General features: G+C 42.0%; 1 protein-coding gene across 3 annotated transcripts; it reads left to right on the top strand.

The window, feature by feature from the left end:
• On the top strand, positions 1–22,779 carry LOC307066143 (ATP-dependent RNA helicase DDX19A; the record flags this gene model as incomplete). Of its 3 annotated transcripts, XM_079723239.1 has the most annotated exons (12): positions 1–57; positions 3,101–3,149; positions 8,698–8,748; positions 9,764–9,899; positions 12,190–12,282; positions 14,292–14,394; positions 14,792–14,906; positions 18,345–18,522; positions 18,895–19,132; positions 21,406–21,568; positions 22,032–22,223; positions 22,655–22,779. In XM_079723239.1, 12 exons carry the CDS (start codon positions 1–3, stop codon positions 22,714–22,716), a joined length of 1,437 nt encoding a protein of 478 aa, XP_079579365.1. In that variant the 3' UTR covers positions 22,717–22,779. The 3 variants fall into 3 exon arrangements, with proteins under 3 accessions (XP_079579365.1, XP_079579366.1, XP_079579367.1); XM_079723240.1 differs by lacking the exon at positions 12,190–12,282; XM_079723241.1 differs by lacking the exons at positions 1–57; positions 3,101–3,149; positions 8,698–8,748; positions 9,764–9,899 and adding an exon at positions 10,233–10,255.
• Positions 22,780–25,785: the final 3,006 nt, after the last annotated feature.

The following is a 25,785-nucleotide window of genomic DNA, read 5'->3' on the forward strand; positions in this document are numbered from 1 at the left end:
ATGGCCACCGATTCGTGGGCCCTGGCAGTGGACGAGCAGGAAGCGGCTGTCAAGTCGGTCAGTGGCTTCAGCTCCAGGCGGGGCGAGCGTAGTAGGAGGGCCCAAGCCGACCCTGCTTGGAGTCCAGGGAGCTCCCTGGGTTGGGCAGGCCGTGGCCCACACACCCCTAAAGGTTTGCTGGGAGGAATCTCTTAGCCTTGATTTGCGGCTAAGGCAGAAGAGACCAGTATGGAGTCTTTTCCTTTGATCTGGGCCAGTTAAAGACTTTTATCCTGTGGCAAATCTGTCCCTGCTATGTATGCTGTCTTTTCTGCACTGCACCTCCTCCTCAGTGGGGATTGTAAGAAAAGGCGCAATGTTGATTCTCTTTTTCATCTGGTTTCTGAGTGATTCTCTGCTACTCTTATTTTACCATTTTTTAGATGCATGCTTAACATGGTTGGCGGTTTGTAGCAATTTGCAGAATAACAGATTCAGGTTTATATTTAGTGTTTCAATCTACTGCAAACGGGGGGAGGCACTACAAATTGTTTCATGTGTGTTTAAAGAGACATTTAATTTCATATACTGGTTCTTTGATTAATGAAGATCCATTCAGTGGGAAGTTAACTATAGTGTAAACTGTGACTCCCCGTTCTTTAAGTTACCTTTGGTGGTAATGGACCATTGATTTTAAGAATATAGGGGTTTTTTGTAGTCAGAAGTCTCTCCCCCCACCCCCCCCCTCGGTGCGGCATGAGGGATCTTAGTTCTCCGACCGGGGATCGAACCTGTGCCCCCTGCAGTGGAAGCGTGGAGTCTTAACCACTGGACCGCTAGGGAAGTCCCATGTAGTCTGAAGTCTTATGTAACCTTTTAATGCCTAAATTACATTTCTTCTCCAGTCACCCTTTATTGCTTTGGGAGGATTGTCAGTTTCTCAGCAGATAGTTGAAATGGGCTAAATCCAGGGAAGTTTAGGAAGAAGCTTTACAATCTAGTTAGGAAGCCTAGAATGTGGGAGGTGCTGTGAAAATGGTAAGAATAATGTGAGAAATGAACTTTGAATGGGGAGAGGATGTTTATGAGTAGGAAAGTCAGGGAAATTCCTCGTGAAAAGTTTATGTTTGTGCTGGATATTAGAAAATAATCATTTAAGATAGAGATGAAGGTGAACGGCGTTTTAGAATAGAATGCACAGAAGTGCTGGACTTGCCTAGAGAACAGGAATCAGAACTCATTTTTGCTGCAGCTTAAGGTTATCGGGTTGTAGTAGGAGCAGTACTGAAAATATCGTAGGAATGTACTTTGGCCCTTAACAAAGAACTTGATGAAAGGCTTTATTTGGCTGGTTTGGGGTTTTTTAAGAAGGATACTGACAAGATTAGATCTGAGAGCTAGCAAGATTTATTGGACTGCAGAGAACAGAATATATTAGGAGTGATGTCTAAAGGAAAGGAGATCAATGTGGAAGTTACTCTCATAGCCCAGAGATAGGGGGCCTATGTTGAATGATGAAAGTGAAGATGAGGGGATGGATTCAAGAGATAATTGTGAAGGTATGAAGATTTAAAAAAAAGAAAAGGGAGATAAAGGCAAAGATGACTGTTTTCACCCTGGATCCCACAAGGTGGTATTAATATAGTGCTAATAACAGGGTTAGGGGAGTGGGAGGAACAGCAGATTTGATATGTAGGGTGATGAGTTCATGTTTGGCTGTTCTGAATTTGAGGTAAGGAGGACAACTTGGTAAGTACCTGTGTTGGGAATCAGCAAGAGGTGTCCAGGTTCAATGATGTCCTGGGAGAACTCATAGCGCTCAGCATATGATTGTACTCACAGCTGTGATTTATTACAATGAAAAGCAAAATGAGCAAAAGGAAAAGACCTGTGTTGCAAAGTCCAGAGGAAACCAGGCACAAGCTTCCAAGAATCTTCTCCCAGAGGAGTCACAAGCTCCACTTAATTCCTGCTTAATTCCTCTAGCCACAGATTGTAACAACACATATGAAGTGTTGTCAGAGAAGCTCATTGGAGACTCAGTGCTCAGGGTTTTTATTAGGGGTCTATCACATCGTCATTCTTTGCCTAGCAGGTACCAAAATTCCAGACACCTGGAAGGAAACCAGGTGTTATCATAAAGCACATGTTTTTAGAAAGATAGTGAACCCCTCAGTGGTTCTGGGAATGGTGGGAACTCTCTCCAAATCCAAGTTTCCAGATGCCAACCAGGGGCCAACTTTGCAAGCTGGCCTTCCTAAGGATAGCAGTCAGACCTGCTGTGTTAACTCTTTTCTATACAGTGCCCATCAAGCATTTGGAAACGCGGCACTGGAGTTCAGGAGGAATCAGGTCAGAAGTATAAAATTGACAGCCACAAATAAATCAAAAAGTATTATAAAGGATATGATTCTGTACTCCAGAATTTAAATCTAGTATTTAGCATCAGCTATTCCCTAAAAGACAGTTACTGAGAATTGGTTTCAAATCTTTTTTTAACCTACAACCCTAATCTAGCTGTGTTATTATGAATAACACAAATATAGACCTAAAGATACTTGGTATCTAGTTTCGACCACTCTGCTTATTGGGTGGCTGATATAAGTAAATGTTTTAAAATGTTGCTTCCTGGGAATTCCCTGGCGGTCCAGTGGTTGGGACCCCGCACTTCAACTGCAGGGGGCACAGGTTTGATCCCTGGTTGGGGAACTAAGATCCCACAATGTAGCATGGCCAAAAAAATAAAATTAAAATTAAAAATAAGTAAATAAACATTGCTTCCTAACAGTTGGGTAAGACCCTCCCCCCTTTTTTGTTTTACCATTTAGACTTGTGTACATGAGCTTAATAAATGTAGTTAACCATTGAACAACTTGGGGGTTATGAGCCCCCAACCCTCCCTGCAGTTGAAAATCCCCAAATAACTAACATTGTCCTTCCGTATATGTGGTTCCACATCTTTGGATTCAACCAACCATGGGTTGAGTAATACAGTAGCATTTATCCTTGAATAAGTGAACCCTTGAAGTTCAAACCTGTGTTTAATGGTCAATTGTGTAATTCATGGTATTTGGTTATCAGGTGTTTCTACTCTTAAGTGTTTCCTTTTATTACCATTCAGATGACTAATTTGCAGATCAAGGAGGAGAAAGTCAAACCAGATACCAATGGTGAGTCACTAGTAACTACAAGCTACATGTGCACTTCTGCTTTGCACTCATAGGTGCAACGTGGAAAGGAGCTTTCATTTAGCACATTTGGCAAATGTCAGCACTGGATTTGAGAACCAGTAAATTCGGTTTCATTAATGATGGAGATAGATTAGTTTTCCACATTTTATCTAGCTTCTGACTCCTTAAAATCAAGAATCACTATTGGATTGTACAGTCACTGTTCACTTGATAATGTTTCCTTAAGTTTTTTTTTAATTTAATTTTTTGAAAGGTTAATCTGGGTTCAAAATTCAGAAAGTATAAGTAAGTGAAAGGCCTCCTTCCCATCCTGGACCACCATTTACCCAGATCCCACTCCCCACCTATATTACTTTGCTAGGGCTCCCACAACAAAGTATCACAAACTAGGTGGTTTAACAACAGAAATTTATTGTCTCAGATCTGGAGGCCAGAAATGTGAGATCAAGGTGTCAGCTGGTTTAGTTCCTCCTAAAGGCTGTGAGGAAGAATCTATTCCATGTCTCTTCCTAGCTTCTGATGGTTTGCTGGCTATCTTTGGCATTCCTTGGCTTATAGGCATTTCTGCCATCATCACCCCAGTCTCTGCCTTCATGGTGTTGTGCATGTCTATATCCAGAATTTCCCTTTTTTTTTTTTGCATTACGTGGGCTTCTCACTGCTGTGGCCTCTCCCGTTGCGGAGCACAGGCTCTGGACGCGCAGGCCCAGTAGCCATGGCTAACGGGCCTAGCCGCTCCGCGGCATGTGGGATCCTCCCAGACCGGGGCACGAACCCGCGTCCCCTGCATCGGCAGGCGGACTCTCAACCACTGCGCCACCAGGGAAGCCCAGAATTTCCCTTTTTAATAAGAACATTGGTCATACTGGATTAGGGCCCATCCTAACAACCTCATCTTAACTAATTACATCTGCAGTGAACCTATCTCAAAAGGAGATCACATTCTGAGATACTGGGGGGTTAGGACTTGATCATATGAATTTTGGGGGGGACAGAGTTCAACCCATATACCACCCTATGCCATAAGTAACCACTGTTATTGGATTTTTAATATTCTTCCAAAGTTTCTTTTTTTTAATTGAAGTATAGTTGATTTACAATGTTGTGTTCATTTCTGCTGTACAGCAAAGTGATTCAGTTACACATACATACACAGACTTTTTTTATATATTCTTTTCCATTATGGTTTATCATAGGATATTGAATATAGTTCTCTGTGCTATACAGTAGGACCTTGTTTATCCATTCTATGTATAATAGCTTACATCTGCTAACCTCAGCCTCCCACTCCATCCTTCCCCCAGCCCCCTCCCCCTTGGCAACCACCAGTCTGTTCTCTATGTCTGTGACTCTGTTTCTGTTTCATAGATAGGTTCATTTGTGCCATATTTTATATTCCACATATACGTGATCTCATATGGTATTTGTCTTTCTCTTTCTGACTTACTTCACTTGGTATGAGAATCTCAGTTGCACTTCCAATGTTTCTTTATGCAAAACAAATACAGATTTTTCTCCCTCTCCCTCTCTCTCACCAAAAGATGGCAGAGTATACACAGTGTACTTACTTTTTTCATTCAACAACATACCTTGGCAAGCTTTCCTTACCAGTAAATGGAGTTTCCTCACTCAAGTTTTGTAACTGCATAGTATTACATTGTGTTGATAGACCATAATTTATTTAACCAGTCATCTTTTGATAGATACTTGGGTTGGTCACATTCTTTCAGTGTTATAAAGTGTTTCATGGAATAACCATGAACTTAATTCTTTTTACATGTATGCAAATACGTTTGTAGGATAAATTCCCCCAAAATGGATATCCATGGTCAAAGGCATATGCACCTGTACTTTTTATCAGTATTTTTCAAGGTACCCTCCATAAGTATTATACCAATTTATATTTCTGTCAGTAAAGCATGAAAGTGTTTCCCTACAGCCCCACCACAGAATTTTTAGTCAAAAACTTGAAATTTTGCTAATCTGACAGGTAAAACATGGTGGATCAGTGTAATACATTTTGTATTTCATTAATAAGGTTGAATATTTTCATAAGTATAAAGGAATTTGTGTTTCCTTTTCTACTGAGCTTTTTGTCTTTTTTCTAAATATGAAGAACTTCATATTTTAAGATTGTGATAGAAGTTGCTAATACTTCAGTCAGTTTTGTCTTTTGACTTTTTTCTTGTGTATTTTTGCTCTGCAAACTTTTTTTTATTATTATTTATTTATTTATTTGGCTGTGCCGGGTCTTAGTTTCGGCATGCAGGATCTTCATTGCAGCACACGGGATCTTTAGTTGCTACATTCGGGATCTAGTTCCCTGACCAGGGATGGAACCTGGGCCCCCTGCATTGGGAGCATGGAGTCTTAACCACTGGACCACCAGGGAAGTCCCTCTGCAAACATTTTTATATAGTCAGACGTATCAGTCTTTTACATTATTATTTCTGGAATTTGAGTCAGTTTTGGTAGTTCAGTCTTTGATCCTTTTGGAATTTTTCCTGGTGTGGATTGTGAGGTATGGATCCAAAGTGTTTTCTCTAGTGTGTTTCACCTTTTTAATTTCAAGATGGCTACAGATTTGTTTCAGTGCCACTTTTGTAATAGTCCATTCTTCCTCTCTAGTTTGAGATCCACCTGTATTATATACCAAATTCTGCATTTTCTCATCTATCCTATCAAGTTTATTTTGCATATTCATGTACCAGGATCATATTCCTGATTGCTGGAGCATTATGACATGCTTTAATACCTGTGAGTGCTGGTCCCCATTCATTGATCTTTTTTTTTTTTTTTTTTTTTTTTTGGCTGTGCTGCACAGCATGTGGGATCTTAGGTCCCCAACCAGGGATCAAACCCATGCCCCCTGCAGTGGAAGCGCAGAGTCTTAACCACTGGACCACCAGGGAAGTCCCCATTGATCTTTTTTTAGAGTGTTCCTGGCTATTCTTATTTTCCATACGTATTCTGTTATAGTCAACTTGACTAGTTCTAAGAAGACAAAGAATCTTTTAGTATTTCTCCTAGGACCATGTTACATTTATAACTTAACATCTATATGCTATTGAGTCTTTTTATAAAACCTATGATTAAGTCTTTCCATTTTTTTCAAATCCCTTTTTGTGTCCTTTAGGAATGTTTTAATGACTGTAGCATATATGATGTCCCCTCTTTCATTTCTATTACTGGTGGTATGTGTTTGTTCTCTTTTTTTTGATGAGTCTACCTAGAGACTTATCAGTTTTTTTAATCTTTTCAAAGAGCTAGGCTTCGGCAATGTTAATTTTCTTGAATGTTTGTCTTTTATTTCATTGATTTCTACTCTGTATTTTTTTCCTTCTACTTACTTTGGGTTTACTTTCCTCTTCTTTTTTATCATATACTTCAAATAGTTTCAGTTTCCCTTTTGGTTTCTTCATTGGCCCATGGATAATTTAGAAGTGTGTTGTTTGATTTCCAGATATTTGGGGGGTTTTTAGGTATCTTATTAATTTCTAATTTAACTCCATTTTGATCAGAAACCATTAAATATGATTCTGCAGTTATTGGATATAGTGTCCTCTAAATGTCAATTAGGCCACCGTCGTTGATAGTGTTAGCTCAGATCTTCTATGTCTTAACTGTTTTTTGTTTGTTTGCTTTTTGGTCTAGTTCTTCCAGTTGTTGAAAGAGAAGTGTTAAAATTTCCAACAACAGTTGTGGAATAGTCTTATTTCTCCCTTTAATTTTGTCAGTTTTGGCCTCCTGTGTTTTGCAGATCTGTTGCCAGGTACATTCACATTTATGTCTTCCTGATGAATGGACCTCTTATTAGAAATATCCTTTATCTCTGGTGGTGATTTTGGTCTTAAAATCTGCATTACCTGAGCCACTCCAGCCTTCGTATGCTTACTGGTTGCGTGATGTATCTCTTTCCATCCACTGACTTTCAACTTATTTGTGTCTTTATATTTAAAGTGTGTCTCTTGTAGGAGTATAATCTATAAAAATTTTGAATCACTATGTTGTACACCTGAAACTAATACAATATTGTAAATTAACTATACCTCAATTTAAAAAAATTTAAAAATAAAGTGTGGGGCTTCCCTGGTGGCGCAGTGGTTGAGAGTCCGCCTGCTGATGCAGGGGACACGGGTTTGTGCCCCGGTCCAGGAAGATCCCACATGCCGTGGAGTGGCTAGGTCCGTGAGCCATGGCCGCTGAGCCTGCACCTCCGGAGCCTGTGCTCTGAAACGGGAGAGGCCACAACAGTGAGAGGCCCACGTACCGCAAAAAAATAAAAATAAATAAATAAATAAAGTGTGCCTCTTGTAGACAGCTGACAGTTGGATCTTGCTTTTTTATCCATTCTAATAATATGTCTTTTAATTGGAGTATTTTATCCATTTGCATTTAATGTAATTATTGATGTGGTTGGGTTTAGGTTAGCAATTTTACTGTTTGTTTGTCCCCTTATATTTTGTTTCTCTGGCTCTTTTCCTGCTTTCTTTTGGGTTAATTGAATATCTTAGAGTTCCATTTTAATTTATTTATGAGCTTTTTAGCTTTATCTCTTTGCATTAGTTTATGAGTGTTTTAAAGTTTTCTTCATATAAGTCTCACATATTTTTTGTTAATTTTATTTCTAGGTGCACTATTTTATCTTTTTAGTTGGTGTTATAAAGAGGATCTTTTCAATAATATCTCTATTTATAAAAGCTACTGATTTCTATTTATTTATTTTGTACCTAGCTCTTTTATCTTTTACTGAGATATCTTATTTTGTAGTCATTTTTAAGTTGATACTCTTAGTCCTGCAAGTTTACAATCTTTTGTAATCTAAAAAAGTGATCGTTTTACCTCTTCCTTTTAATTTTTAATAACTTTATTTTCTTTCTCATGTCTAATTGTGTCTGCTAACATAATGCTATAGTTTAAATATAGTTATACTAATGCTCTATTTTAAATAAGTCAGAGGTGACATATCTGATCACTCTGAAGTCAGCCAGCATTTCTAGAAATTTGAAATTTTCTTATGCACTAAACTTCCTAGGAATAAAAATCCATTAAATGTATAGAAACGCCAACTATTTAAATTTTGATCACTTAAATAAGGTTTGATATTTATATTGTTCCACCTTTTGAGTGGATTTTTATTTTAAATAAATTTATTTATTTATATATTTTTGTGGCTGTGTTGGGTCTTCGTTGCTGTGCACAGCCTTTCTCTAGTTGCGGCGAGTGGGGGCTACTCTTTGTTGCATTGTGTGTGCTTCTCATTGTGGTGACTTCTCTTGTTGTGCAGCACAGGCTCTAGGCGCGCGGGCTTCAATAGTTGTGGCTCGCAGGCTCTAGAGCGCAGGCTCAGTAGTTGTGGCGCACCACTTTAATTGCTTCACCACATGTGCAGTCTTCCTGGAACAGGGCTTGAACCCGTGTCCCCTGCATTGGCAGGCAGATTCTTAACCACTGCACCACTAGGGAGGTCCCCTTTTGAGTGGATTTGATACTTGCCTTTCTGATTATGATAACTTTTCTTGTGTAGGTGTTATCAAAACTAATGCCACTCCAGAGAAAACAGATGAAGAAGATAAAGGTAACTAATCTTTGAAACCCTGTAGCAAGAGACATAGTATCACCTAGGACGTGCCTCTCTGGAGCCAGAGGCATTCTGAGTTATAAGATCAAGGAGATGAGGGGAATCAGCCAAGGAAATTGAAAACAGTGAGATAGAAGGAGAACCAAAAGAGAGTGGTATCCCAGAAACCAAAAGAAGGAAGTGTTTCAAAAGTAGGGAGTCATATATAGGTAATAAGTTGGTTAAGAGAACTAAAAATTGTTCAGTTGATTTAGAGTGTAGAGTCATTGGTGAGCTTGACAAGGGCTGTTGAGGTCAGGTGGGGAGGTTAAGTTAAAAAAACCTCTTCAGTAAAGAGAAAGTGAAGACATGAGTATAGACAGCCCTGTCAGGGAATGTTCCATAAAAGGGAGCAGAGAACTGGGACAGTAACTGGATGGGGATGTGGGATAAAGGAGGAAGCACATTTATGATGAAAGGTGTTACAACGTGTATACATGCTGGTGGGAATGATCCATTAGAGGGAGAAACTGATGATGCGAGAGAGAAGGTCACTGCTGGGAGAAATACCCTTGTCTGAAAGACGGAATGGGACCCATTGTATAAGTAGAGGGGCTAGCCTCAGGAGCATGGCGGTGCATCCATAGTTACAGCAGGGAAGGTGGAAAGGACGCTCACAAACGCAAGTGGGTGTGTGGGTTGTCACGGCAGCGCTTGGAGGTGCTTCTGATTACGTTCACTTCTCAGGGAAGTGAGTAGCAGGGTCATTAGATGAGTGAGAATGTGGAGAGGTTAGAAGTTGAAGAGAGAAGAAGAGTGAATAAGTGGCGTATAGAAACAAAGTCTTGCTGGGCAGCTCAGCCCACTTGAGTCTAGCAGTCAGGAGTTTAAAGTGAGAGCTTTTGGTGTGATTATGTTTTTCTCCCACCTTGCTGGGCCATTCAGGTGTGGGTGCAGACATGGGGAGAGAGGTTTCACAAGGGTGGGGTTTGCCCAGTGAGTATGAGGAAGATCTACTGGTTTTTTCCTACAGAGGACAGAGCCGCCCAGTCCTTACTCAACAAGCTGATCAGAAGCAACCTTGTCGATAACACCAACCAAGTGGAAGTCCTGCAGCGAGATCCAAACTCCCCACTCTACTCGGTGAAGTCCTTCGAGGAGCTTCGGCTGTGAGTATCCGTTCCTTTGAACAACTGTTCCTTGCTAGTCCCTCCTTTATAAGACTTAGCATATCAGAGATCTTGTGGGAATTTTACTTTCTACTTTTATTTTTTTTAAATCTTAGTATATTTACTTTCTTTGACTAGTTAATAATTCACATGATTCAAAAGTTTAAAAGTATGAAAAAGTGATGGTCTCCCTCCACCCTTGTCTCTTGGCTACCCAGTTCTTCTCCTTAGGGATTTTTAAATGCCACAAATTTATTCATCATAGCTGAAAGTCTTTTTTCTTTTATGCTCTTAGAACTTTCAATAAAATATTGGCTGACAGGTGATTTCTGGATGTCAGGAACATTTCTTATTAGGTAAGCCCTTTTGTTAGACTATAGGGTTTACAGTGTTAAGAACAGTTTATCTTTTATAAAATCTGTCCAAGAAGCCTGTGCAGGATTCCCAGTAACTGCAGTGGAAATCAGCCTTCAGTGTTCCAGAATTTTTTTAAAAATCCAGAACCCAGAATTAAGCCTCAAGTGTGCACACTTATGCACTGTGGTGAGAATGACTTCTAACATGTCCTTGTTTTAAAGGCAGAGAATTATGTAATGTTATGCCAAGTTTTGCGTTTCCTTCAGTAAGTTAGTAAAGAGGTATTTAGGGTCATTGTGGGTGTTATGAGTAACACAAGACATAGCTACCATTCTTGCTGCCTGCCAGGACTCCAATCATTGACAGAAAATAGCTAGTGAATAAGAAAGTGGTGGAATGAATGGATTCTTTGCCTTTGTTCAGCAAAATCTATCATATGCCCACTGTAGGCAAATAGGGGCCACGTTTCTGCCAACTATTGCCACCACTTTAGAGTAAGAGACACTTAAAATAAGAGAGCTAACTAGAACCAAATCAAGTTGTTAATGCAGCAATAGCTAAGAGCAAGGTTTTTAAATGTGGCCTTTTTTTTGAATATTTTCAGGACATTATACTTTTCTATGTGTATTTTCTCTGTCAAAGGCTTTTTTCAGCAAGTCTGTCATCTCTGCTTCCATTCATAAATTCTGTCCGAGCAGCTAGATGTGCTCTGACAGCTTGCTTTTCCAAGTATCAGTGGTCTTTTTAAGTTCCTTTCATTTAAAGGACTGGAGTTCTCAGGTCAACCAGTGATGAACTGTCCTCTTTGAAAAGGCAAGTTCTTTCTGATTTAATTGTTAGTAGCCAAAGGAAACAGAGAATAAAACCTAGGTCACCTAATATACTTGGTCTATTTTTTACTGAAAAGATCTGCAAAATAAAAGAAAAATAATGAGCCACTGAAAGTTCTTGGATCACTTGAGTCCTCTTTCAGTAGTGACTTTGTTTCCTTGGCAACCAAATCAGAATCTGCTAAGCTTCACAACCTTTTCTTCCAAATGGATGTTACTTTTCAAAGTTCTTTGTGTCTGAGAACCACCATATGCCAGAAGAATTGCCTTTTAGAGAGCCTGTTAAACTCTAAGGAAGGCCTAGAGAACACTCTTGACTTGGTTTGACTTTTCTTTAAAAACAGTGTGGTGGGATTTTTGTCAAACACCCTGTCAATTTAGAGGTAGCAGAGAGCTTATTATAAATGTACTACAAAAGTAGCTTTATTTGATATTTGTTGTGTGGCTACTTATGTAAGAAGTTGGTGCTTTTCTAGTTTTGATTTTGACTAGACATAATAAGTAAATCTAATCACTTGTAAAGTTCAGTATGATAACTGAACTCCCTTTACCTATTTACTAGAAACTGGCTGAATCAATTTTCTTACCTCTCAATTGTCCCGAGTTCTTGCACAGCTGGCTTTGGAAGGCCCATGGAACACAAAATGACTGTGGTTCAGTGGAGCATCTGCACTGAGAAATGAAAACTGAAATCTCATTCCCTAAAGGGACTTCTGTATCTTAGCGGCATAGTAAGCAGTGTTTATTTTTAGATATGTCTTTTATAATTTATTTTCTACTATGAATTAATAAGTACCATTCTTCCAGTATCCTGGGAATGTTTGTCATCCAAGGCCAACCAAATTTGTGGGTCTCCTGAAAGATTAATTTCTCCAAGAAAGGAAACTAGCCCAGATTTTATAAATTGCATAATAGTTTCAGATTAAGATTTACTAGGGAAAGATTTTGGTTTGGTTTTGTTTTAGTTAGTATTTTTTAAGGCACAGGAAAATATGTCTGACAGGAAGTATCATTCTTTGCTAGATATAGGGAAAAATAAAATTCTAGGCTTTTAAAACAATTTCAACAACTAGGAATCCATCTTTCTCTCCCTGGCCTCCTAGGAAACCACAGCTTCTGCAGGGAGTCTATGCCATGGGGTTCAATCGACCATCCAAGATACAAGAGAATGCGTTACCCATGATGCTTGCTGAGCCGTAAGTATATGGACCCTGGTACACCTCTTCAGAACTGGGTTCAACGTCTTCCACCAAGAGCTGTAGTGTTCCTGAGCACAAGATGGGGTGTTGAGAGCAACGTGCTTCTTCAGGGGAACAGCTTAGACAAGTGCAGAGAGAGTCAGATGCAATTCAATACAGTTTCTGCCTTTTCCACTTAATAAAAACTGATAGAAAAAGTTAGTGCTGTTATTCTATGCAGTTTTAAAAACTGTTTTTTTGTTGTTGTTGTTGTTGCTATTGTTTTTTAATAATTTTGAAATTTTTGAGACCTGCAAAGAATATCAGGAGCAATACCAGGAACATCTCCGTAACCCCATCCTGCCAAGAAATAAAGCTGCCATTAATCTAGTTGGCAGTTGTAGCCCCCATGTAACTCCCTCCATTCACAGCCCCCTCCCCTCCCCCTCCCAAGTGAGCATCACTGATGTGGGTCATTATTCTCTCATGTTTCTTTATCCTTTTACTACGTAGTTTGCTTTCATTGTTTGTTTGTTTTTTTTTTTTGGCCACGCTGCGTGGCTTGTGAGATCTTAGTTCCCTGACCAGGGATTGAACCCGGGCCCCGGCCCTCGGTAGTGAAAGCGCCAAGTCCTAACCACTGAACTGCCAGGGAATTCCAAGTTTGCATATTTTTAAACCTTACATAAATGGTATCATACTTTTTTAGCAACTTTTTTCATTCAACTGTATTATTTTTGTTTGTTTGTTTATATTTTGGCTGCACTACACAGCATGTGGGATTTTAGTTCCCCAACCAGGGATCAAACCTGTGCCCCCTGCAGTGGAAGCTCGGAGTCTTAACTACTGGACCACCAGAGAAGTCCCTCTTTTTTAATGATAAAAATGCCACCTAGGACTTCCCTGGTGGCTTAGCGGTTAAGAATCCGCCTGCCAATGCAGGGGACACGGGTTCGAGCCCTGGTCCGGGAAGATCCCACATGCCGTGGAGCAACTAAGCCTGTGCGCCACAACTACTGAGCCTGTGCTCTAGGGCCCGTGAGCCACAACTCCTGAGTCCGCATGCCACAACTACTGAAGCCCACACACCTAGAGCCCATGCTCCGCAACAAGAGAAGCCACCGCAATGAGAAGCCCGCGCACCACAACAAAGAGTAGCCCCTGCTCACCGCAACTAGAGAAAGCCCACACGTGGCAACAAAGACCCAACGCAACCAAAAATAAATAAATTAAAAAAAAAAAATGCCACCTATTCCCATGACATTGGGTTACCTGAAGTGAAATGTGAAAGTTCCCTCTAAAGCATCTGACTTGTTCTCTTAAATTTTCCATAAAGATGAGAAAAGGGAGCACATAGTAGGGGCCAAGTCCTGAAGACACATTATGGCTCAGGGATTTGTCTGGGCACAGATGTTACTCTGTAGTCTTAATTTCCATAGGCCCCTTGGGGTATAAAACTAGGGCACTCTAGCTGTGCTAGAGTCTAGAATGAGGATTTCTTAGTGTGAGCCCATCTAAAATAATCATCATTTCACTTAATATTTAAGCAGGGTTTTTTTAACATATAAAAAGTTTATCATTGTACTCAGTGCAGAAAACCTGGATAATAGAAGCATGAAGGGGGGAAAATCCCTATTCCTACCACCCAGAAAGAACGTTTGGACACTTGATTGTTTTTTGTTTTGTTTTTAATAAATTTGTTTATTTTTGACTGTATTGGGTCTTCGTTGCTGTGCACAGGCTTTCTCTAGTTGCAGCGAGCGGGGGCTACTCTTTGTTGTGGTGCGCAGGCTTCTCATTGCCGTGGCTTCTCTTGTTGCAGAGCATTGGCTCTAGAACGCAGGCTCAGTAGTTGTGGCACACTGGCTTAGTTGCTCCACAGCATGTGGGATCTTCCCAGACCAGGGCTCGAACCTGTATCCCCTGCATTGGCAGGCGGATTCTTAACCACTACGCCACCAGGGAAGTCCCAACACTTGATTGTTATTAACCAATATTATTTTCATCTCTGTTCTTCCTTCATCCAGCCCACAGAACCTGATTGCCCAGTCTCAGTCTGGTACTGGTAAAACAGCTGCCTTCGTCCTGGCCATGCTCACCCGAGTGGAACCAGCAGAGAGATACCCCCAGGTGAGCGGGTGGAATCCTGGGGGCCCTGGCTTGCTCGTCCTGGGAATGGCTGCGCCATCTGGGGGGGTTGTCTAACGAGGGTGCCCCTGGTACGGTCTGAATGCGTCTGATGCCTCAGACTGTTGCTCAGGCAGAGCCCAATGGTGCACCAGGCCCTTACCTGGGTAGAATTGATTTGGAAGCAGCAGCCTTAAACAGTGGCTTCTGAAGGCATCTGCCAAGACAGGGCTCCCTATTGAAGGCTTCTGTCTACAGCTGAAATGTGGGCCTGGTTGACGAGGATGTGGTTTCCTACACTGTTCAAGTGGTAATGACATCAGTGTACTTGTTGCTTTAGAGCCTGTTGTCTGTTACTACAAGCCTCTCCTAAACTCATCTTCTATGATCTGCCCATTAGTGTCTGTGCCTCTCCCCAACATATGAGCTGGCGCTTCAGACAGGAAAAGTGATTGAGCAGATGGGCAGATTTCATCCAGAACTAAAGCTTGCTTATGCTGTTCGAGGCAATAAATGTGAGTATAAAGGGGCAAGACGTAGGCCGTGAGTTGGGGCGGGTGGTTGGGTATTTGAATTTTTTTTTTTTTTTTTTTTTTTTTTTTTTTTTTTTTGCGGTAGGCGGGCCTCTCACTGTTGTGGCCTCTCCCCTTGCGGAGCACAGGCTCCGGAGCACAGGCTCAGTGGCCATGGCTCACGGGCCCAGCCGCTCCGCGGCATGTGGGATCCTCCCAGACCGGGGCACGAACCCGTGTCCCCTGCATCGGCAGGCGGACTCCCAACCACTGCGCCACCAGGGAAGCCCGGGTATTTGAATTTTGAAGATGAGATGATGATATTCAACTTTCTAGTTCAGTCTGACCTTGGAGCCCAGTGTTGCCTTTAGCAAATCTACTTAAATACTTGCTGATTTGTTAACAATTCTCTCCACTCCTAAAATAAGATTTTAAGTTGTTAAAAAAAAAAAATCCCTGCATGAGTCATGGGGTTCTTAAAGTGTGGAGTATTTCACTGAGGAGCCAGGGTTTGAATTCAGCATCCAGAGTGCTGGAAGGTGCTTACAAGGGAGGGATGAGCACTGAAGATGGTAGGTTGGGTCAGTTCCCTTTCCTTAAAAGTAAAGCACAGCTTTAGTAAGAGTAATCTAAGAGCACGTACAGCTCACTTGCTTTTACCAAATCAGAAATCCTTCCACCAATTCTTTTTTCATGTGTTCTGCAGAATGTAGAAAATATGGGTTAAAATGGGAGGAGGGCAGGTAGAAAATGGGTAATGGAGAAGTTATCAGAATATATGAAACTACAAATCAATGAGAAAAAAGTAAGCATTCCAATAGGAAAATGGATGAGAGAGGCCCAGTTGAACAGACGCTTCACAAAGGAAGGAATTCAGATGGCCAGTAAACGTGAAAAGATGATGGGCTTCATTAGTCATCAGGGAAACGTCAGGTGAAACCACTGTATGCCTCTCAGGTGGTAGAAATGAGGAAGTCTGACAAACCAAGTGTTGACCAAGATGTAGAAGAACTGGAAGGCTCATGTGCTCCAGTGGGGAGTATACATTGGCACACTGACTTCCAGAAGCAGTTGGCATTACCTAGAAAAATGGAAAAGAGAGACATCCCTTCAACCCAGCAGTTTATAATCGCCTAGAGCAGCGGTTCTTAAACTTTTTACTCTCTTACACTCTTAAACATTACTGAGGACCCCAAGTACTTACTTTGGAAGAATATGAAGAAAATCTAGCCTTTCTTATAATTTTAGATATTGTTTTTTTGGATGCCATACCAAAACTTATTAACAAATGGTAATTACTTAAAAGTTAGTTGCCATGTGATATTTGAAATCATATTAATGAATTCTTCATACTGTTACATTAAAATTCCTTGGTCTCCCTTGCACTTTGAATGCATCTTTTGCCCAACTGTGATTTTCTAACATCATACCTTGGTCATTTGGAAAATACTGTCTTATTGAGTTACGCTGATCTTCCAAATGTTGACATATTTCATAATACAGAATTTTAAATAGCATTTAAAATGCATTAATATCACCACCAACCGACTCAGAGGAGTTTATACACGGAGAAACTCTCAAACCTACAGCAGCACATAGAAGTGTTCCAAAATTCTAATTTTCCCTTAAGCTGAAACGTTATCATGACAACAAATAACAGTCAGTTGTTTTCATTTAGAGATAGGCTCTCTTTGTTCATTTTCAAGAAAATGTATATCAAATTCCCTACTTGATTTTCTTTCTTCTTTTTTTTTTTGGCCGCACTGTGCGGCTTGTGGGACTTCAGTTCCCCGACCAGGGGTCGAATTTGGGCCCTCGGCAGTGAGAGTGCAGAGTCCTAACCAATGGACCGCCAGGGAACTCCCCCTGTTTGATTTTCTGTAGTTTGTCTGTCAGTCAACAAACAAAAACGGCTAGTACAGTTACCACACAAATAATCACACAAGGGCTTTTCCTGGAGGAAACCATCATGTTTCAGCATGCAGAAAGAGTACTTTAACCAGAAATTATTAGTATTTTTGTGTGTGTTTGATGTCTTACACTGATAGGTGCAGCTAAGTGTAGTGTACCAGAATCTTGTGACAACATGGATCTTCTCTAGATTGTTTTATAATAACAGGGGACTTCACTGTGTGAAGGATTAGTATATTAACTATTTAAGGTATCATTTTTTTTAAAGTTCAATTTAGACTGATGGGCAGTGGACAGTGAGAACCACAATGTATTGAAGAGTTCATTTAAAACTTTTCCAGTGGAGTTAATGAATTCCTGACCGAAGTCCCTTTCTCCTCGATCTTTAAATTTTGTTTTGAAAATAGTTGACATTCACATGTTTCAAAATTGAAAAGGATATATGGTAGAAACTTTTCTTTTCCCATACCCTTCAACCGCCTGGTTCTGCCTGCCTAAAGGCACCCAGTACTAACCCGTTCCTCACATGTCCTACCAGAGATAGTCTGTGTGGCCACAGGCAAGTGATAATGTGATAACGTGTAGGGACTTCCCTGACAGTCCAGTGGTTAAGACTCTGCGCTTCCATTGCAGGGGGCACGGGTTCGATCCCTGGTCGGGGAACTAAGATCCTGCATCCCTCATGGCACGGCAATAGAGATAGATGAGATAGATAGAACACTCACACACGCATGTACATATATTACATGTATTCTTTTTTGCCCCTATTGGTATACAAATTGCTCTGCAACCTCTTTTTCACATTTAGTATTTTGGAGATTGTTCCACATCAGTTCCTAAACAGTTTTATACTTTTATTGGTGTCATCCATTCGGTGTGTCGTATTTTGCTTAGTTATGTTTTAATGCATGCATATCCTTGCATATATGTTATTTCACACATATTCATGTACATACAGGATTGATTTGTAATAGTGGAAGCACTGGTCAAAGGCTACATGCATTAGTAATTTTGATAGATGGTTATATCAGTTTCAACTCCCACCAGCTATAGTTTGAGAGTAATGTGTTTTTTTCAATCAAAGAGAATTTGTACTTAGGAAAACTGTCTACACAATTAGAATGTCTAACAAAGCAAAAAATCACTGGGCCAGGATCCTAGGACTCAAAACTACCAATTTATAAGGAAATCAATGAACCATGAGTGAAGGGATGGTATAAAAAGAGTAAGTATTATGCTAAAGAAAAAGAATTGGGTGATGGGGAATTACAGGAGAAAGTAGAAAAAGGGAAACTAACACCCATGGAGGAGGGTTGACTGTGTAGGATTTAATCCTGACCACAGTGCAGTGAGATAGGTGTCATTATGCCCATTTTATAGTAGAAGAACACAAAACTTTTGGGTAACACTCCTGTGTTTTGAAATCTGGAATTAACTTGTTCTAGCTCTGGAAGGATGGGCAAGGAGGCTTTCATTTCGAAAGCGGGTTTAGCCATGGAAATACCCACAGAGCACATCTTGTCTCCACAGTGGAAAGAGGTCAGAAGATCAGTGAGCACATTGTCATTGGCACCCCTGGAACCGTTCTGGACTGGTGCTCCAAGCTCAAGTTCATTGACCCCAAGAAGATCAAGGTGTTTGTTCTGGATGAGGCTGACGTGATGATAGCTACTCAGGGCCACCAAGATCAGAGCATCCGCATCCAGAGGTAGGAACTCTTGAGCCAGGAGGAACTTCTCGGCCTCCTGATCTGCAGCGTCATCTCCTTTTACTTCACCCTCCTTTTCTTGCCCCCTGCCAGGTTCTTTACTCTGCAGCTTTCAGAGGCATTAGTTTGGTGGGCCGTTTCCATGTCGCACTGACCATACCCCCAGCCTGGGTTGAGGAAGGAGACTTAGGGACTCTACCACCACCCGTCCCTGCCCCACGTCTGCTCCTCCCTCCTCCCTGCAGTGCTCCTCCCTGCTTTGCCACCTTCCTGGGGACGCAGGTCATCCAAGCCTGGGGAGGCTGTGCTTCTGTTCCTTCCAGTGAAACACTCGGTCAGGGTCATGTCAAACACCTGGGCCTTCCCTTGCAGGATGCTTCCCAGGAACTGCCAGATGCTGCTTTTCTCTGCCACCTTTGAAGACTCTGTCTGGAAATTTGCCCAGAAAGTGGTCCCAGACCCAAACATCATCAAACTGAAGCGCGAGGAGGAGACACTGGACACCATCAAGCAGTATTACGTCCTGTGCAACAGCAGAGATGAGAAGTTCCAGGCCTTGTGTAATATCTACGGGGCCATCACCATTGCTCAAGCCATGATCTTCTGCCATGTGAGTAGCAGCAGCAGCAGGAGGAGGCCTGTGGGGGAGGAGCTCCACTGGAGGGTGTGGCCCCGCGCCCTCCCTCTCAGCCAGCGCCACGTAGTGCTGGGGCACCAGGTTCCTTCCCTGTGGCTGGAAAGGAAGTGGTTTGTGAAGATGTAAGAAACAATTTCTTCTTAGTATCCTGAGGCATATATATAGTCTAAGCATAGAGTCTCCTGAACTTTATATCATTTGTAGGTGATACATTAGAAAACCCAAGTAAATCAACTGATGTTTGTAGGAAAAATAAGAAACTAAACAGGATGGTTGGTTAGAAAATTACTAGAAAATAAGTAGTTTTCCAGTGTCAAACACAAACACTTAGAAAATGGAAGGATAGACCCCATTTATAATAGCCAAAATAATTTTTCAGGAATAGTTAAGATCGCTGAAGGAAACATCAAAATTCTGTTAAGTGATGTAAGAATAAGAGAACTCTTACTCTATTATTGGAATACTTGTAGATTAAAAAAAATTTTTTTTTAGAGTGGCATTGTTTTCCCAAACTCAAATGGAAACTTTCAAACCTACAGAAAAGATGAAAAAAATATGAAATGAGCACTTTCATGCCCTTCACCTATTGTCAACATTTGCTTTATCCATAAGCTTTTGTGTGTGGGATATCTGTACATTTTCCTGAATCTTTTTTTTTTTTTTTTTTTTGGCTGCATTGGGTCTTCGTTGCTGCGTGCCAGCTTTCTCTAGTTGTGGCGAGTGGGGGCTACTCTTCGTTTTGCTGCGCGGGCTTCTCATTGCAGTGGCTTCTCTTGTTGCGGAGCACAGGCTTTTGGCGCATGGGCTCAGTAGTTGTGGCACATGGACTCTAGAGTGCAGGTTCAGTAGTTGTGGCGCACGGGCTTAGTTGCTCTGCAGCATGTGGGATCTTCCCGGACTAGGGCTTGAACCCATGTCCCCTGAGTTAGCAGGCGGATTCTTTTTTTTTTTATTTAATAAAATACTTTCAGTTATTTTGCTTTGGGATATATATCTAATGCCATATATGGTAGAAAACTGCAGTATAGATCCTTTTGATTCACTGTTTTATTCCAGACATAATGTAACTCAGTATATTTAGAAAGTATGAGTGTATATAAATACTTACTATAAAAAAAACCTTTTGTAAGCATGTTATTCGTCTACTGAAATGTAATTTGATAGAAGCCATGCCTTACATTATTAAATTATCAGGTGATTTGCACCATGTAGCACTAATGATTTTCCATCAAAGAAATTGATCATTTCTCATTTTGTGAAAGTATCAATAAAGCACCTGACAGTTTTAAACAGTAAGAATTAGAAATTCAATATAAACAAATCTTGCCTAATGTAATTATTTTAAATTTGTTGTGTCCCTTTCTAGGGTAAGGGTTTTATGCACATTTTATTATTTTTTTAACATCTTTATTGGAGTATAATTGCTTTACAGTGGTGTGTTAGTTTCTGGCAGGTGGATTCTTAACCACTGCGCCACCAGGGAAGTCCCTTGCTGAAGCATTTTAAAGCCAGTTGTAGATATCAGGACATTTCCCACCTAAATGCTTCCTAAGAATGAGACGTGCTCCTGCATGAGCACAGTACCACTGTCACACCTTTCACAATGATGCAGCGAGTGTCCTCTCTGTAGTCCATCATATGCCACTTTCCCCATGTGTACCAAAATGGCCTTTATTGCTTTTGGCTGCTGCTGTTAAACCTAAGAGCCAATCAGAGATTGTCTGTTGCATTTAGTCTCTCTTGAGACTCCCTTAATCTATAACAGTTTCTCCACGTTTCATGACATGGACATCTTGAAGAGTCCAGGCTAGGGACTTCCCTGGCAGTCCAGTGGTTGAGACTTCGCCTTCCAGTGTAGGGGGTGCCGGTTCGATCCTTGGTCAGGGAGCTGGGATCCAACATGCCTCGGGGCCAAGGGGCCAGGGCATGGAACAGAAGCAATGTTGTAACGGGTTCAATAGAGACTTTGGAAATGGTCCACATCAAAAAATCTTAAAAAAAAAAAAAAAAGAGTTCAGACTAGTAAGTAGTCTTTAGAATGTCTCTGATTTTCCCCCCCTTGTGATTATATTAAGATTAAATATTTTTCTAAGATTAGCACCCAGGTGACATGGTTACTTCTTTATACCACATCATGTTAACAATTTTAAGACATTTAATGCTTAACTGCTAAGTTTTAGTAGTCTTCCATATCAAAAGTATTCTCTTAAGGTACTTTCATTTCTGAAATGTTTTCTTCCTTCCAGACCCGCAAAACAGCTAGTTGGCTGGCAGCAGAGCTCTCAAAGGAAGGCCACCAGGTGGCTCTGCTGAGTGGTGAGATGGTGGTCGAGCAGAGGGCTGCAGTGATTGAGCGCTTCCGAGAGGGCAAAGAGAAGGTTCTGGTCACCACCAACGTGTGTGCCCGCGGTGAGCAGAGACCGTGTCCTGGTCTGCAGGCTCAGGGTAGCGAGAGAGATCCTCGTCTGGGGGACACTCCGGTGGTTTGCGGGAGATCCTGTTCTCTAGGAGAGCCTGTTTGGATTCCCTAGGCAGAGGAGAACTTTCACAGAAGCCAGGAGTCCTGACTTGGTGGCTTAGAACGGCACCTGCTCTTCTTGGGGCCCCCAGGGAGGCTTTAGCTGCTTCTCCAGATACTGGTATCCAGCAGAGGCTCTCTGGAGCCTGATGGCTGATTTCATAATTTGGTCAGCACCTGCCACAGTTCTGTTTTCTCCCTCTGGGTTCTGCTACCTGCCCCTTTGTCTGAATCCCAGAGCTGGCCCATCCCAGACTCTTCCTTCCACCTGAGGTTGGTGTGTGTAGGCCTGACTGTGGACAACAGTGATTTCTGTCTCCCATCCTTACTCCTGTCCAACTCTCCTTCATGCAGGTATCGATGTGGAACAGGTGTCTGTCGTCATCAACTTTGACCTTCCCGTGGACAAGGATGGGAACCCGGACAACGAGACCTACCTGCACCGGATCGGGCGCACCGGCCGCTTTGGCAAGAGGGGCCTGGCCGTGAACATGGTGGACAGCAAGCACAGCATGAACATCCTGAACAGAATCCAGGAGCATTTCAGTGAGTCCCTGGGAGTGTCCCCTGCTGGGCCCTTCCCTTACAGGGGCAAGTCCGGGGGGGAGGGGAGGGTGAAGGGTAGGTTCTCCCGTGGCCCCGAGAGAGGCCTTTGTCTCTGTCCCATTCCCCTCCTTCCCGACAATGTGGAAGTTCTCAAATGCACACCTGGAGAGCTCAGGGCTCAGGGACTTGAATGACAGTCCCCCCTGGCCAGGCTGAGGGGCCTGGGGCTCTGGCTGTTGCTCTCTGTGTCCCTTGCTCAGTCACTGGAAGCCTTTGGGGTTCAGTGAAGGATCTCTGTGGCCAGAGGCACAGCACGTTCCTAGGCAGCAGAGACCTGTGTTTCCTCCCTCCCTGCTGTGCTGTTCCTTCCCTGAGTGTGTGTCTCTGTAACCCCATGTTGGTCTCTTTGAATTCTCTTTTCCTTCCCCCAGATAAGAAAATAGAAAGACTGGACACAGATGACTTGGACGAGATTGAGAAAATAGCCAACTGAGAAGCTCCTGCAGTCACTGGTGCCACCCTTGGTGCTCCCCCTGCACGGGACACTAGTGCTTTCACGGGACACTATTGCTTTCACGGCACAGGCCTCAACAGTCAAGACAAAGATGAAGGCACGAGTAGAGAGAAACTACCTACCTCATTTTAAATTACATTTGGACTTGACAAAAATTGCGCAAATGATGGGGGAAGGTAGAAGAAAAAATCTGCATTTTGGAAAATTTAGTCCTTTTCCCCCCATCCCTTTTCAAAGCCACGGTTTCCTCCGTCTTTATAATAACGTGCTCACTATTGGTAATCGCTGGCCCCAGGATCCCCTGCCTGTTTTCTGGCTAGGGGTGTTGAGACCAGCCTCTAGCCGCTGAAGAAACGATAGAGGTATAGGCAGAGGACAGGAAAGGCCCGGGCAGCTCAGCCGTGTGAGCCCTGTGCGTGGGTGGAGCGTGCGGGCGGCGGCAGAGAGGCCTGTGAGCAGCACCCGCATCCCTGACTGAGACTCGTCATGAATGTCTCTTGCCCTTGGCCGCCTTCCTTCTCCTCAAATCCAGAGACGTCCCAGCTGATCCCTTTTACCTCTGTTCTCTGTGCAGAGTATATCCTTCTCTCTCCCTGTGTGAGCATCTCGGCTACCTTGTAAACCCTAGATTTGGGGAGAACCACGGAAGCCAGTGAATCTTCAGAGGGGCTGCTCTGGCAAGAGTGCATGACCTGGGGCTGCCTTCTCCTCCCACAGTTCTGTCTGCTCAGGTACCTGGTGTCACAGCAGCCAAGGGACACCGGGTGGTTTTCTGACACACGCCTGGCCGAGAGAGTTGATTCTCACCCGTGGATGTCACACTGTGCCTGGAGTCGAGCAGCAGAGTTTGGAAAGGAAGTTATGATCAAGTGAAAACTCTGATTATGCTGTTCCTCCATAACAGTAGATGAACTTTAATTCATCATGGTCTGTATGAATAAGGATGGATAAATTAGAGCTATACCCATCATTCATCATGTTAAGAAATTTAAAAATTATGAAATGCTTTCCTAATCATGATTTGTTTTTACTTGTATTTTTCTGCTTATTAGACTAATATATGCTCATTAAAAAATGTGTGTATGTGTATATATATAAAGTGTAAGTGCTCATCCCCACCTCTCTGGGATCACCATTGCTAGCAGCTTGGTGAACATTCAGTATATTGCCTTCTGTTTGCATATATCACCCCACTTTTCTTTTACAAAAATGAACATTCTACTCACGCTCTTGTGCAGCCTGCCTTTTCACTTACCCGTGTATCTTGGACATGTGACATGGATGTGCCTCACTCTCAACAAGCATATTTCCAGTGCCCCAGCATTACATCATGGCTCCTAGTGATAGGCACATGGGGGCTTCCACTGTGTTGCTGCCCACGGTGAAAATAGCAGTCCTGCTCCTCTCTGAGCCCAGCTGAGACTCACTCAGGATGTATACCTGGAAGTAGAGTTGTTGGGTCAGAGTGGGGACCCTTAACATTTTAACACATTGTTAATATAGCCTGCCGAGAAGTTTTTACCACTTTTTGTTATTGCAGTGATAACAAAGATACCTAGTATGTGCTTACCAACCCCCTCTATTAATTTTTAAAATTGCCAGTCTGAGTAGCAAAAATAGATTACATAACTGCTTTTTTTTTTTAATTTAGTGATGTTTGGCAAATTTTCAGTTTATTGGTATTTGTATTTTCTGTTTTGGCATGTTGCCCATTCCTATCTCACCATTTTGCTACTGGCTTGTTAGTCTTCACTGAATTTTAGCCACCTTTCTATTTTAGGAAAATTAGACTGTCTTGAGTGGTGGACGTTTTCCTTTTTGTTTGTCTTTACAAAAGTTTGTCTTTACAAAATCATTTTTTCTTAATACTGCACAAAAGTTTAATATTGGTCAGAATGGCCATCATTAAAAAGTCTATAAACAATAAATGCTGGAGAGGGTGTGGAGAAAAGGGAACCCTCTTGCACTGTTGGTGGTAATGTAAACTGATGCAGCCACTATGGAGAACAGTATGGAAATTCCTTAAAAAAACTAAAAAAAGAACTACCATACAACCCAGCAATCGCATTACTGGGCATATGCCCGGAGAAAACCATAATTCAAAGAGTCATGTACCACAATGTTCACTGCAGCACTATTTACAATAGGCAGGACACGGAAGCAACCTAAGTGTCCATCGACAGATGAATGGATAAAGAAGATGTGGCACATATATACAGTGGCATATTACTCAGCCATAAAAAGAAACGAAATTGAGTTACCTGTAGTGAGGTGGATGGACCTAGAGTCTGTCACACAGTGAAGTAAGTCAGAAAAAGAAATACCGTATGCTAACACATATATATGGAATCTAAACAAAAAAAATTTGATTCTGAAGAACCTAGGGGCAGGACAGGAATAAAGACGCAGATGTGGAGAATGGAATTAAGGACACGGGGAGGGAGAAGGGTAAGCTGGGACGAAATGAGAGAGTGGCATGGACATACATACACTACCAAATGTAAAACAGCTAGTGGGAAGCAGCAGCATAGCACAGAGAGATCAGCTCCGTGCTATGTGACCACCTAGAGGAGTGGGATAGGGAGGGTGGGAGGGAGACGCAAGAGGGAGGAGATACGGGGATATATGCATATGTATAGCTGATTCACTTTGTTATACAGCAGAAACTAACCATTGTAAAGCAATTATACTCCAATAAAGATGTTAAACAACAACAACAAAAAGTTTAATATTGCTCAGACTTCATTATTAAGAAATCTGGATTTCATGTCATGGCTAGAAAACCTTTCCTCATCTCATTATTTACTCATGTTTTTGTAGGTTTTGAAGTGTCGTTTTGCCTGCCTGATTTGCTGTGAGCGATTACGGTTACCTGCGGGTGAGTGGGTGTGTGGGCTGGAGCCAAGACTGAGCGACAGGGTCCAGCTGGGATCGGGTGTGAGAGAAAGTGAGAAAGTGAGACTGACTGTCCTCGGGGTGCAGCAGGTACGGTGACTGCAGGTGTGTCGGGGGCGCATGCAAGCCACTGGTGCGGGAAGGGGTTCTGAG

This window comes from Hyperoodon ampullatus (assembly GCF_949752795.1).
Source record: "Hyperoodon ampullatus genome assembly, chromosome: 18".
Lineage (NCBI taxonomy): Eukaryota > Metazoa > Chordata > Mammalia > Artiodactyla > Ziphiidae > Hyperoodon > Hyperoodon ampullatus.